General features: G+C 42.2%; 1 protein-coding gene across 1 annotated transcript in view; it reads right to left on the bottom strand.

Annotated features, from left to right (window-relative positions):
* Positions 1-3,306: 3,306 nt before the first annotated feature.
* THSD7B (thrombospondin type 1 domain containing 7B) overlaps positions 3,307-15,527 on the bottom strand; it is a 294,353-nt gene continuing 282,132 nt past the window's right edge. Inside the window, exons 25-29 of the mRNA XM_018568480.1 lie at positions 13,580-13,675; positions 9,982-10,064; positions 7,224-7,413; positions 6,043-6,130; positions 3,307-3,656 (exon numbers count right to left, since the gene is read on the bottom strand). Of these exons, the coding sequence (XP_018423982.1) occupies positions 3,575-3,656; positions 6,043-6,130; positions 7,224-7,413; positions 9,982-10,064; positions 13,580-13,675 (539 nt within the window). The 3' untranslated portion in view covers positions 3,307-3,574. The remainder of the gene's footprint in view (positions 3,657-6,042; positions 6,131-7,223; positions 7,414-9,981; positions 10,065-13,579; positions 13,676-15,527) is intronic.

Below are 15,527 nucleotides of genomic sequence, written 5' to 3'. Positions count from 1 at the left end.
AGGGCAGCCGTGTGAATAACTGACCCTAAGTGAAGTGAGCCGAACGCTGTTCGGCTATTCACTTGAGGCTTGTATGGCTGATTTCGTACACTGACTGAAATCAGCAGTACATCGGCTTGCTGCGGCTGGGTTCGGGTCATGTTCGGCCGACCAAAAGTGCAGAAGGAGTTCGACTCAGCCGATCCAACATCTGGATCGGCTGAGCCGAACCACCGTCAGGCTACTCGCTGCTATTCGGCCTATTCTCATAGGGGCCGAGCGGCATTCGGCTCGACTATTCTGCTTGGTACCTCTGTGGTCCGGAGCAGAATAGAAAAACAGTTTAAAAAAGTATAGAAAAAAAATAGAAAACAATTAGCAGAGCCGGAGGTGATATGAATGCCGACTCTGCTGAGTTCTCATGATACTGACAGATCAGCGTCCCCTGGTTTCCAAGTAACCAGGGGACGCTGAACTGTCAGTACCATGAGAGCTCAGCAGAGTCGGTTTTCATATCACCTCCGGCTCTGCTAAGCTCTCATTGTAAAGCAGCGGGGAGCGAGCACCCCCCTGAAATCATGGCAGATAGCAGAGGAAGCAGTAGCTTCCGTCAGAATAAAAAAAATCAGCATAGGAATGCGTAGCTAGATTCCTATTGGCTATTTCAATTTGCAATATCCAATAACAAGCTGGCTATTGCACCCGCCCTGTGCTGCTGTCAATCACTAGAAGAGGACCTGATGGAGAACTTCAGGTCCCCTCTGCTGATTGACAGCAGCAGTGGACGGGTGCAATAGCTAGTTTGCTATTGGCTATTGCAAAGTGAAATAGCCAATAAGAATGTAGCTATGCATTCCTATGCAGTTTTTTTTTTCTGACTGACGACGGCCGACGGCTCCGATGTCAGAAGGAAAAAAAAACAGAGCAAGGACAGGTTTACTCTGCTCGACCGAGCAGAGTAAACCTTTCCGGGAGTAAGTGTTTCTCTCCCGGGTGGCCGCGAGCCGCTATCTAATAGTGGGAGACTCCCGGAGCGTGGGAGAGTAATGACAGATCAGCGTTCCTGGTAACCAGGGACGCTGATATGTCTCTGCAAGTGGCTGGAGCCAGCCATGAGATGACGGCTGGCTCCGCCCAGCTGTCAGTAGCAGGCTGTCGGGCAGCCGATGGCCGGCCGTTCGGCCAGCTTCACCTTTCACCTCGGCTCAGTTGAGCCGAGGCATATGCCTTCGGCTCCACTGAGCCGCTCAGCCAACTTCGGGAGCTGTACGGGCTATAGGGAATAGCCCGTACAGCAGCCCTTCGGTTCTACCGAACCGAAGGGGTCCTGGGGCTGAAGCTAACCGAAGGATCAGCTGAAGCTACGGCTAGATCCTTCAGCAGCTTTGTGAACAGACCCCTAAGTGTTGTTTGGTGTAATGTTTCTATTTATGTGAACATAACCAAACAGAAAAATACTCCATATGAATGCCTGTGATTTTGGAATGGGATGTCCAATAAGCTTATACAGGTGAGAGGGTCAGGTGTTCCACAGATGTTGATATATACAGTATAACTGTAATAGAAACCCTTCTTCTAGGCTCAGCAGGTTTGTTTTGTTTTTTTGCAAAAAAAAAAAAATACAACTTGGTACATGAATAATATTGGTACATAAATATCCTCAAGATATTTTGTGTTTGCCCTTTAATAAACTGCATTTTACTTGATTTACCTGGACTACAGTGGAGTGTCCTTGTTACAATATATATATATATATATATATACACACACACACACACACAACACACACCTATCTATCGATCGATCGATAAATAGATAATTTTATTTATTGTTTTATCTTTTTGTCATTTGACTGTATGTAGATTAGATCTATTTGAGTACTGCTTTCCTTTGAGTCCATTAGAATTTTCATTTAGTTGCTAAAGTATGCTTTTAGATGATATATTTTTACCCTCCATTATAATCATCCTTTCACATGAAAGCATACAATTAAACCTTAATACAAGTATAGTGGTTTCAATAACCCGGGTACATTAGTTATTATATTCTCCTCCCACCCAGCTCGCCACCCAGCTTCCCGATTAGCGGGGCAGCCTTCTCCATACTCCCTCGTAACCAAGTGACGAGGAAGCATGGAGCCGGCTTTCTGGCCTATCGGAAGTTGAGCGCCATGTAATGACTCATTGCCCGGCTTCCTGATTGGTGGAGAAGCTGGCTAATCAGGAAGCCAGGCAACAAGTCATTACACTGCCCCCAGCTTCCTGATTGGCTGGGATCATCGGGTAATGAGAGAGCATGAAGCCAGCTTTCTGGCCAATCAGAAAGCCAGGGGGTAATGACTCGCTGTCTGGCTTCCAGATTGGCTAGCTTTCCGACCAATCTGGAAGCTAGGCGGCGAGTCATTACACGTTGCCCGGCTTCCTGATTGCACAGGAAGCATGGAGCCGGCTTCCCGTCCAATCAGGAAGCTGGGCAGCAAGCAATGACTGGCTGCCCGGCTTCCTGATACCGGAAGCTCAGGTATCGGGCTAGGCATCGGAGCATTTGGGCGAGTACGAGAACTCGCCCAAATACTCTGCATCAGTACCGATACCGATACTAGTATCGGTATCGGTGCATCCCCAGCTCTAAAGCTTACACAGGTTGCATTGTGGTGACTATGATGGGTGATAGATGGCCTGTCTTGAAATGGGTCAGAGGGTGAGATAGCTTTGTCACTTTACCCTGAGTGGCTCTTTAACCTCTGACTTTAATTAATACACTTCAAATCCTCCTCCCACTTCCGCAAATGAAGGCAAAGTAAAAGGAGACTAAAACCACACCAACGTTTCCCACTTTTATTGGCAATAATAATTGTCATTCTTTTAGGCGTAGTAAGCAGAAGGCTTCACCGGCAAAGGTGTTTTGACGTGACCTCTTTGTACATTAGATACAAAAGTCGGGTTATAAATATATCACAAAATGTTCTGTAGAAAAAACGGATTTATCAGGTGTTAAAATGTGGTAACACTTCAAATATATACAATAAAATATACAACTTCATAGACCGCCTTCTGATCCTGTACCGGAAGCCACGCCCACTATGAATCGACTACACAGAAATGGAAATTCATCATTAATGTCCGATCACCACTAATCGTTCATTACAGTGATGTCTGGGGATAAAGAAAACATTGTCCGACGAGACAACAAAGAGATCTCGGAGGTCTACAAAGAGTCTGAAATCCACAACAGACAATAGTAGGCATTAAAAACCGGGTGGATTACTTGACACATTCCATGAGATATGTGCACATGGATTAAATTAAATTCTGTCCCTACGTGGAAACGTCTTTCATATTGTAATAACTGCCTGCAGCACACGCTCTGCTTTGAAGAACCGACATGAATACCGGGAGATCGCACTTTGGAAGAAGTAAAGGTTGGACCATCTCATGTGCGTATTCTGTAAGGAAACCATAAAAGTCTAATCATCAGTAGAAGAACACCAATGGCGGTTTTATTTTCCTGGTAGATATACAGGGAAAGGTGATTTTTGTACTAAAGAGGGGTTAAGGCAGCAGATTTTCTTTCAATTCCAAGTTGTAACTTCAGATTACATGTCAAAATCTCCGTCGTATGCCAAGGTGAGCGGCTTCTGTTGAGGAAATGGACTTTTTGGTACTTGCGGCTTTCTGCTGTAAGGTAAAAATCGAGAGAGAAAAACAAGAACTCAGCTTTGTTTACATGACTTGAGTAGGACATGAAGATCTGTTAAAAGTCGCTGAAGTCATCAGCCTGACTAAAGCTGGTATTGAAAAAAGGTCAGGGAAAATGAGAGAGACAAGGGTGCTTACACCCAAGAACCGAAAAAAGGAATATATCGCAGCTGACCAGTACTTAGATATGATGGCTGCATTATTTTCCTTTTTGCAAGCTAAAAACATGCTCTGGCAGTACAGAAAATATCTGTTGATCCTGCCAGAAACTGAGCATGCTTGTAACTTCCTGTATATTGAACTGAAATCTTTAACAATGTTATAAACTTCACCAGTTCTCTTCTGTGGTTTACACAACCCCTCATACCCATGTAATGGAGATGTCAGGAGAGCAGCCTAGGGTGACAACGCTGCTTCTACATACATACAGGTCAGTGTTGTCACCCTATGACAGAAAGTTAATTACTTGGTGAAAATGACGGGAAAAAAATAAACCTAAAAAAAATGTAATCCAACCACCACATCTAAGGACTGGTAAGCTGCAATATATTAATTTTTGGTTCTTAGATACCATTCAAATTTAGAAACTCTACAATCTGAAGTGAGATTTAATGTAAACTGGTATTATTCCCAAAGTTTAAGCTCAGTTCCAGCTTGACATAGAAGGATTACAGCCCCTATCAGGTTTCGATTACCATCGTGTCTTTGTTGTTAGGAGTTTTCCATACATCCTTTCAGGACAGAAATAGAAGGGCTAATATGTTGCACTTGGTTTAATTAATCTATTTGGTTTATAAATAAATATATTTGTCATAAACTGTGAATTTATATATCTATCAAAGTGTAGCACCCGTGGTGATAATTAGATTGTAAAAATATAAAATTATTTGAAAAATATTTATGTGATAAATAATGTAAGTGATACTGAACTCTGTGAGTAATAAACTTAAATCTTTGTGAATAATGAATTATTTGTGTGCGTCTCTTTTCAGTGTTGTAATGAGTGATGTCCAAATAAGGTTTATCACTATGTGTGTTAAGGACACATCACAATAGGGGGTGTGAATATATTCGCAATATAGATCGCAATATATTCACACCCACTATTGTGATGTGTCCTAAACACACATAGTGATAAACCTTATTTGGACATCACTCATTACAACACTGAAAAGAGACGCACACAAATAATTCATTATTCACAAAGATTTACGTTTTTTACTCAGAGTACAGTGTCACGGAAGATTACAATCACCACACTTACATTATTTATCACATAATTATTTATCACATAAATATTTTTCAAATAATTTTATATTATTTTTACAATCTAATTATCACTACGGGTGCTACACTTGGATAAATATATTAATTCACAGTTTATGGCATATATATTTATTTATAAACCAAATAGATTAATTAAACCAAGTGCAACATATTAGCCCTTCTATTTCAGTGTTTAACATACATTGTTGCAGCTGGTGCTTATCATTCACTCCCAGCTAATCTGTTTGAAATCCTTTCAGGACAGGAAGTTATGTGAAATCTTTTCAACAGGGACACTGACATAAACAGAATGTCAGGATGCAGATCTGAGCCCAGGATGACTATTGCATCTGGCAGTAGCTCTCCACCTGATGTCCTGGATAACTCCTGATCTCTTGTGCAATCTTCAGTTAAGCCTAGTTTTCTGCTGAACTCTGAACTCCTCCTCTGAACTTCCTATTTATGCCATGACTCTGCACTTCCTGTTTGCTGCCAAAAAATAATTGTGCTCCTGGCAATATCTTGATTCACCAACTATGCTTATCGCCTTCCACCTTTGGCTACTGACTTGATCATTGACTACGCTTCTGCATGCTCCTATACTACTACCCTCTGCTTTTATACCTAACCCAGCCCGTTATACAATGAATTTGTCTGCTGTTTCAGCTACTGGACTCAGAGCCTTATCCCAGATTGTGATACAAAAACACATTTTTTGTTGTGAGTGAAGAAGGGTTGGAATTTCTGACAAAGTTTTTTTTAATGTCCATTCCCTCCTGTCCAGATGAGAATAGCACCACCCATTTCTTGCACTAGTGTCACAGGGACAAGAAGTGAGGGAAAGTCTACAAAATGGGGTCACCTACAGAAATAGAAATCTGATAGATTGTAACTTGACCTTACTCTAAAATAAACAGCCCCGGAGATGTTACAGAGGTCACGTATCTTCAGTTATCTTCTAGAGATCTTAAGCTGGCCCTATGGCCTGGCTCCTCTTGTCTTCTCCGCATGACTATTGGCAGGTCGTGTTAGGGTATATGCATGACAATATCTAGAATTTTGGCTTTTTGTTCCCTGGAATTCTAGAGCAAATACTTACCAGACCAAGTAAGAGATGATTATCAGGATAATCAGGATAAGAAAACTCCCTGCACACACAACGTAGACCCAAAGACTCACCCGGCCATCTGTAAATAATAAACAAATCCTATCAGTCAGTCAGATGAATGTACTGTGTATCTGGATTTCTACACAAGCTAATGGGTAGGTTCCATAACTTCCAAAAGACAGAAAGATTAATATTGGCCATAGCCATAAGAACCCATTCACAATATGGGGTATGTTTATAAATCACTGAATGCAAGTGTTACCAAGTTATTACTGCTTGTGAAATTTCCTGGTACATATGTTTTCAATGACAGTGTTTGATTCACCTGCAATGAATGTTTGGTATAAATCACATTCCCTGCTTTAGAGATATACCCCATACGTGTTGTCTTTTTTTTGGTTTTCAATAGAATAGGGAAATGTAAAAACTCCTGTTAGCCTATTTTTTGTGCTCTGTGTTCAAGTGAGGAGATATCACTTCACTTCATGTCCCAGGGATGTAACAGGAAGTAAACGTAAATCTCTCTAGTAAAGGAAATTCCCCTTTAAGACAGTTATCACTGGAACAGTTGCCAGATTTAAAGATTTACAGTACCCTCAGCTTCTCTTCCTGTGACACCTCAAACATTTTGGATTTCCTGTCACTTTCCATTTCGGAGACAATGGTCAACAGGAGCAATAGTGAGTGGATAGGGCTGCTTAGCAGACCAGTCAGCTGACAAACTCCAGGTGGTGGCACCTATTCTTTGGATATTAGTGTGTGCATGCTGGTTTCAATGTTCCCTGTGTCCGGAGGGAGGAAACTTTGGGTTGACATAATATTTTGGCAGAGGCACGATGGACAGTAATACCATGCCGCCCTCATCATTGTACCCTCTGCACAACGTCCATTACTCTGCACATCAGTTTTGGATAAGGGTAGACAAACCTAAGAATTCTCAATTCTCTACAATTTTAGAGATAATCAGGAAATTTTGGCAAATGTTTGCCCTTTTAGATGGATCTGCGCATGTGGCTTGAAAAGGCTCCTCAATTACATTATTTTATATCTGTTTTTTTATTCACAGAAATGAAACACAGACAGCAAACAAAATGTAAAATTTGCAATTAAAGTTACAGTGCACAAATAATCAAATGCACAAAAATTGGAAATGACAAATACAAAAAACCTGCCTTGGTCAAATAACTGAAATGACCAGTTGAAGATCTCGGGGAGTTTGGAGTCAGCAGGTTTGTTCCTCCCAATGAAAGTTTTCACGTCAGCTTTCTTGGATTCACTGCCTGGAACCTTCACACAGTAGTCCAGAACGCCGCTTGATCGCATGATCTGTGTGTACCCGTCTTCGCAGCCACACACTCCGCTCTATAGGGGGTAAGACGGACAACATCAGCTGACGATCTCAACAAGCAAAACCTGTCGTAGAGGAACGGTCTGTGCTGCCCAGAAACCAAACAGAATCCAGCTGGTATTTCTCAAGTGTAGGTTAGGAAATGATAGGAATTATTTCACTGCCCTGCAATTTTTTTATTGAATGAATCAACAATGTAACAAAAACAACTCAAAAAGGTTCCAGTCAGTCCAAAAACACCAATCAAATTTCTACAGGGCATACATCTTTTCAGTACTGTGTACATTGTGTAATTATATACACAATATGGCCAAAGTTTGTGGACCCCTGACCCTCACACCTGTATGAATTTATTGAAAATCCCATTGGCCTTAATAATAAGGCCAATAAAGATGCCTCCCTCCCTTTGTGCCTGTAACAGCCTCCACTCTCCTTTCTAGGCTTTTCACAAAATGTTGGAGCGTGCCTGTGGAAATGTTTTATCTATTCAGCCAAAAGAACATTTGTAAGTTCAGCTACTGATGTTGGATGAGAAGACCTCATGGCTCGCAATTGATGTTCCAGTTCATCCCAAAGGTGTCCAGTAGGACTAAAGGCAGGGCACAGTGCAGAACACTCAAGTTCCTCAACATCAAACTCATCAAACCATGTCTTTATGGAACTGGCTTCATACACTCATGATGGGACAAAAAAAATTATTGCTACAAGGTTGGAAGCACACAGTTGTCTATAATGTCTTTGTGTGCTGTAGAACTAACGGTAGCCTTCACTGGAACTCAATAATCTGGATGGGTAACCACATACTTTTGGCCATATAGTGTTTGTACAAGGGGCAGCCACATACATGATGTGCTTTAAATAGAACAGTAATCCTGCACTGCTGTACGTCCCATCTCATTACAATTCCATTTATTACAGTGTCCCCGTCCACATAGCAGTGAAAAGTTGAGCGTGAGCCAAGACAAAGTGAATACACAGACTGCTAGATGGTAGGAACTAGCATTCATCCAAAATCCTCCAGGACATTTCTAGTAAGCATACAAGTGTGATACTTTCTTCCAATAATTGAATTACTTGTCTGATGACAATGCAGTCCCTAGGTGCCTTGTCCTGCAAATTGTTTTTATCTTGGCAACCGTTCAGCATGATGCTTATAATATGCTTTTGTCTAAAAATTCTAATGGCTATAGTGAATGCTAGCAGATAGCTAGGGAAGCAAAGGAATTGAGGCATGTGAATATACCTTTTTCATCCATTTTTATAGCTATCTGCCTATAGCTTAGTGGTTAGTATGTCTGTCTTGGGGCACTGAGGCCCTTGCATCGAATCCCAGCCAGCATGTGATCTGCATGGAGTTTGCATGTTCTCCCTGTGCTTGTGTGGGTTTCCTCCTGCATGCCAAAGACATGCTGGAAGGTTAACTGTCTGCTGTCTAAATTGGCTCTAGACTGTGAGAAAGGAACCTTAGATGCCTTGAGGGCAGGGACTGATTTTAATGTACAGTATGTATAGTGCTCCATAAACTGATGTATGTATGTATGTATATACTGTATAAATATACTGTATATATATATTTGTTGCAGCATGTCCTTTCCAAACTGATCCCTGAATGGGAGGGTTTGGATTCATTATAATGAGCTGGCGGCATCTTTAGGGTCACAGGAGGACATATACTAACCTCCTCCCGTGACCCAAAGCTCAGTATATAGCAGGCTATTGCCCACTGTATACTGAGAGTACCGCTGCCAGTATCCACCCAGCTGGCTAACTGACAGCGGCCTCTGCCTTTCTAGAGGCCGAGCCAGCTGGGCCTGCCCCCTCCCTTGTCAATTCCTCCGTTGACCGTTCAGTCAGCGCTGGAGTATCGGAGGGGGGATCCCTGCAGGGTGCGGTGACTGACAGTCACGGCTCTCTGCAGGGAGATGATCGGGAAGTGACTAAGCGACGGTATGTGTTTGCTCACTTCCCGATCAATAAAGCCGACGTGTGACCGTTTCAATGTCACATGTCGGCTCTAACCATGAGGATGAGTGTAAATCACTTTAAGGAGTATCTCACCAAAAATTAAAATCCTAAATTAAATAAATTCCTTAAATTCAGTCAGCCAATCACAGAAGCAGGACATGACATTCCTGGGGGTGTTCCGTTACTCCAACTGTGTACGTAACGCCTCCCAGGTATCAATTGAATGTTTTGTTTTATAGATTTAGAACATTACAGCAGCTACAGTTTTAAATGGAAAGGTCATTTTTAATAACATTAAATTACAATATGGCTTGTGTGACAATTTTATATTTGCAATGTACTCGATCGACACGTGTCTTTTTTTTGACCTGACTAACTATGTAACTGCATTAATTTTTTAAAGATTTTATTTTTATATTTTTAAAGTGGAGCTACACTTTGAAGGAAACCTGTACAGAGATAAAAAAAATAATAATTTCAATGTAACAAAATGTCCTCTAGGTGGTAGCATATCCCTTCCAACTAAACACTGAGCAACCCTACATTGTATGGCTGGTACTAGGATAATCCATCTGAGCGTGTGCTGATTCTATAATGTGAGCTTATAAGTAGGTTACCTGCATACAGTAAGAAAATGGTTTTCTGCATGGCGGGTCGCAGTGCCGAACTGCAGCGGGTCGGGAGTTTGGAGAACAGCCACCTAGGAGGAGAAAATATCAATCTGATCAATTATGAAATCACTTTCTTTCTGCCTCTCCTTTTGAACAGCCTGGAGTCCGGCTGAGTTTTTGTTTCGTTGTCTTGCTGTCGGTAGGGGGTCTAGATGGAGTGGTAGTGGCGAAATCGATAAACCTTCCATTATATGGCGCGCTATACAGTTTCGGGCAGTATTTTGCTTCCACAGTGATAATCATACTAATAACGTGGGAAAGCGTAAAAGAACGACTTCAATATAATACGTCACCATTCATGTATTCCTTCAATAGTCATGCATTCTATTTTACCCTATTCAGCCACAGTAATTACCTGAAGCCCACCTTTATATTCCCGGATTAAAAATCAACTCCAGGGCAGGAAGACACAAAAATAAAAATGATTGTAGCTCTGTATTCATAAATACATCACAAAATGGTTATTATTTTAGATACAAACAGTATAAGAACCTGGATTTGACATGCTATCAGCTTCTTGCAGTCTCCCATACGGCAGAGTTCAGACTAGATAAGGCAGAAGCAGCACCAGGCGAGCGCAGAGTGTAAGGCAGATGAGCTCATCAGTCTGCTGCTTCCCCTTTTGTGACTGTCCTCTTGTGCTTCTTCTTTTGTGACTGCCCAGTCACTGGCTGGGGGAGGGACAAGACCTGTCAATGTTACTTAACCGTAGCAGAGAAAAATCAGGTCTCCTCCCCTGACAGGTAGAGCAGTGCTGTGTGGCAGAGCACTGTCAATCTCAGGACTGGATAGGTAGATATGCAAATGCTTTGGCAGGTATAACAGCTCACATTTTTGTATTTTATATGTGTATTTTATCATTTTGCTGGAGTCCGGCTTTAAAGCTGAAACTGGGCAGTGGCCAGAGTGGAGGTGGCCAGTGTCCTAAATGAACCCCTTCCTGTCCGGCCGTTGTAATTAAACAGCCAGACAGGTCACTCTTGAATGCAAGTGGGCGTTTTTAAATGTCCTCTACTGCTCCAGTGCTGCCCCGCCTGCGCACAAGCGGGAAACCACAAGCATTTTACACAGCCTGCAATGGCTGTTTACATACAAGCGCTTGGGCGGCTGTAGAGCAGTGGCGTCACAAGGGGGATGCGGTGGGTTCGGCCCCCACCCGGGTGTCAACCCCCCCTCTATAAAGTCCGAACGTCCGATAGTATCAGTAGAGAGGAGGGGACCCGGCGGCATACCTTATCCTGCCGGGTGACAGTCCCCTCCTCTCTCTGCCGGCGTCCATCACCAGGATGGCCGCCGACAGGAATCAGAAGATCGCCGGGTGTCATCCAGCCTCGGGACGCCCCTGCTGTAGAGCCGCCGGATCGCTTGTATGTGGCATGGGAGTGTGCGCACCCCCCTTTGTCACCGGCTATCCCAGGCTCTGCTGTCCCCCGTGTGTGTCTGAGACCGGCACGATGGGTCTGTACTCTTAGATCGAAAGGGGATCTCCGAGCGGCCGATCTTCACTCCTATCACTGGACCGGAAGTGATGTGTATTACATCACTTCCAGTGTCACTCTATCATTTCTACGGCTCCAGGAGAAATGATAGAGCTGCTTCATAAGCTTCTCTGGGGTCCCTTGGTGACATTAGCGGTTTAATTGACCAGCGATCCCCAACCTTTTTGGCACCAGGGACACGGTTTAGTGGAATACATTTTTCCACATGGGGGGGAGGGGGAGGGGCAGTGATTAGAGTGCTGCAGATAACATAACACTGGACAGACGGGGAGTCCAGGCCACTGTGGGTATAATATGAAGGGAGGGCATTTTGTAACACTAAACTGATGAGCGGTAAATGTTTTTAAAGCGTCACCTATGGTCAATTTGGTGTATGGTAGTTTTCTGCGAACTGGATGACACACACAATTTTAAGGCTTGACATGTTTGGTGTCTAATTACCCAATGTGACCCCATATTTTATATGTTACCAAAAAACTGGGTAATAATACATTTCTCATAAAAATAATGTAGGGAAAACTGTTTTTTTTTTTCTTTTTCATTTGTTTTTCTTTATATAGTAAAAAATAAAACCCCCCCAGTGATGATTAAATACCACCAAAATAAATCTCTATGTGTCCCCAAAAAATAATAAAGAATTCATTTCAGTGAATTCTTCAGTTGTATGTCTGAAAAAGTGTCAGTCAAAATACCTTAGCGTTGAATACTGAAAAATGGCCGGGACAGGAAGGGGGTTTAACACCCGGGTCATCAAGTGGTTAATAGATTGGAAATGGTCATACTTAGGTATGCTTACAGGTAGGAGAGACCTCAGCAGGGACATTGCTAGATTATGACCCCCAAGGCATGTACCCCAGGTCTTCTACTGTGTGTAGAGCAATGACATGCTGCTTTGCATATAGGCGTGGGTGAAACACTTTACAAAACGTATGACAGGTACGTCAGGTCCTGTATAGTTGTTTTTCAGCTGCGTATTTCTTTGCTTGGCTGCAGTTACATGTAAATATATTCTTCTGCTATACCTTGCATATGATGGGCATTAAAGCACACACAGACTGGAAATAAAAATTGGATAAATAGGCCGTCAAACCTGCTGACTGTCAAGGAAAGCCTCTTGCTGAATACATTACTGCATTTCCATTACCATAATTAAAGTAAAGCTGTCACGAAGCCGGGCACAGGGTTTTGGCATCCTCACATATGTAACATACAAGAGATACGGTGCGTGATTTTAGCGACTTGTGACAGGTTGACTACCTATCAGACACAACAGGTTTGCTTTTATCATTGCAAATGTCAAACTCAGCCCAGTTACTGAGCATCACGTATCAACAGAAAAATCTTATTTTCGCTCTAAATAAAAGTTGTTCCAGTTGAACGTGAATCTTCCACAAAACTTTAGACATTGTTAAAACGCTGACTGTTTCCTGATCTTTGGTTTGTATGGGGTCACACTGCATGGGCAGACCTCACACACTTTTCAAGCCAACCTGTCAGCCGTCATGTCCTTTAAAAAAGTGTGAGTTCCCCATGTGGTGGCCGCTGTTATCTTTATCAACCAGAAAAGCCTTCTCTCATTCTGGGCACACTGCCACCAAGTGCTCTGGCTTTTCCAGTTTTAAATAAACTTGTCGGAAATCTGGAAAATTCAAGCTGAGCGCACAAGGAATATGCATAAGAAGAGGTGACTTTCAGTATACAATCTCACGCCAGAATGATCCGTGAATTCAGAGGAAACAGCAACTAAAGTTATTTACAAATCTTGTGTTTCCTGTAAAAGTCAAGCTTGGTCCCGCCCCTTACCACTTTCCAAACCTCTTGATTGCTCATTGTGTGTCCCTACCAATTAGGGGAGGTGTGAATGAACAGCTTAAAGTTTTCTAGTAATCATAATTCATTAAATCAGTTCTCTGATTCTACACAAAAAATAAATGACTACTACTAAATTCTACACAATTTAAATTAGTTTTCTCCGCAGAAGAGTGGAGAAATAATACATTGTTGGCAACTTTGAAAAGGTGGACTAATACTTTATCGGTTCGCACCTGTGACATTTGTTCCATCGGATCGCTGACACCACACCGTTCTCTTATTATCCTTCCAGGGACTCATTTTCCACAAATATCGGAAACACTTGCCTCCTGTAGGTAAGCACACAAACAACACCAGTTAAAAAATCGCATTATTCCTCAGTGTATTAAACTCATTATACTCACAGTCTGCTTTAGCCAAGACAGAATCTCTGCTGTAGGCAGCTAATTATACGTAATAGATGAGATTGGCACATTTAGTCCCATGCACGGTATCGCTGAAGCTGCGGCACGAGAGGGAGACGTGGGCAAAGGATATTGAGATTTTTTGGAAGCAAATTCTGCTTAACTACACTTCTAATGAGGATCCAGTTCCCTGGGAATATTAATGGTAACCAAGTTATGGCCGCTGAATAACTATAATCTTTTCCAGCAGTGTTTTTAGATATGAAATTCATACCGCCGACTTACGAATCTCAGCTTTGTGTAATCCTGCCAAATGCGCCTTTGTGAAAACTGGAGAAATAATTGTCTTGGTGTGTCTGCTAGATAAAGCCTTATAATTTGAGGAAGCTGAACCCCCCCCCAGGGAAAAAAAATATCTACGGCCCTGAGTACATGTAAACTCTAAATTAATTTAGTTTGGTAAACCACTGTGTATCAGAAACAATTGGCATCTTTTATTTCCATGTAAAATACAGTTTTCAGCTTTCTTTTATCTTTTGCTAAATATAGGAACACTGTCACCCTAAAAAATGAAGATCATGGACCGTTATGTCAGGATCCCCAGATATTATTTTAATGAAAGCTGAAGGTTTAAGCGTATTAAAGATGAACTTTTGAAATGACCTTAGTAAAACCTATTAGGATATTAGTAATTAGGAGTATGTATGTTTTAACAGAGCAGTTAATAAGGTCCCCAGACAGAAAACCTTCCAGAACTTTGGGTTTGTCCACTGACAGCATCTCACACATCCAGATCTTTTCCTGTGCTTCTCCCTAACTTATTAGGCGTCTGCCTACCCACCAGCTATTAAGCTTCTGCCTACCCACCAGCTCATTAGGCACACCATCAAAGCCCATCTTTCTATAAAATTTATTTTAGAGTATGGAGATAGGAGGGCCTGGTACAAACGATCAGGCAGCTTGATTGCCATGAATAATTTATTGCATAAAATACAGCTAACGTGATTTGGGGAAGGACCTCCCCCTTCTTTAGGGCTTAAAGTGACATTAAACCCTCAGATTTTTTAACATAAACCAATACTGTAATGTGTGCCTTACTGTAATCCATGGTTGTTTCCCTTCTCTTTGCTGCTCTTCCTTTTAAATCTGTATCTGTTCTCATGCTGGGCAGAACTTCTGTTTTGCAGCAGACTGCCTTGTCTCTGGAATGGATACACAGGGGTTGATTTACTAACCTTATATACACGCCACGAACAAGTATACACCTCTGTAGTGTGTTCCCTCCCAGCATGATCTATTGGTGGAATCTAAACACCTTTGTAGAGTGTACACACCCAGCAGGTGTGTTGTGCAAAGCCCTGCATGAATTGCATGGTGATGTTGTGTAAATTAGCTCTACATTGTGTTGCTTGCGTTGATGAATGCAGGAATGTAAATGCATGAGCTAACCATTTTTGTCTAAACTGTGAAGCAGCATTATATATGCATCATGTGCATGATTTTTCCATATATGGCATTAGTGGAAATATGCTTTTAGAGACTTTTTGGTTGATAAATACGTTTTGCTGTGTAAAAATCACACGCACCTAGTGCGTGCGTGTGTTTAGGTTAGTAAATCACCCCCATGGTGTCTGTGTGTAGGTTTGCAACCTGAGCCAGCACTACAGGAAGGGGCACTCAGCTGCAAAGGGAAGTTCTCCCCAAGCATGAGAAGACATGATGATTTAAAAGGAAGAGCAGCAAAGAGAAGGGAAACTACCATGGATTACAGTAAGGC

This window comes from Nanorana parkeri, unplaced genomic scaffold (assembly GCF_000935625.1).
Source record: "Nanorana parkeri isolate BGI_ZX_2015 unplaced genomic scaffold, ASM93562v1 scaffold1194, whole genome shotgun sequence".
Lineage (NCBI taxonomy): Eukaryota > Metazoa > Chordata > Amphibia > Anura > Dicroglossidae > Nanorana > Nanorana parkeri.
The sequence above is the reverse complement of the archived record's forward strand: the minus strand, read 5'-3'. Positions and strand labels throughout refer to the sequence as shown.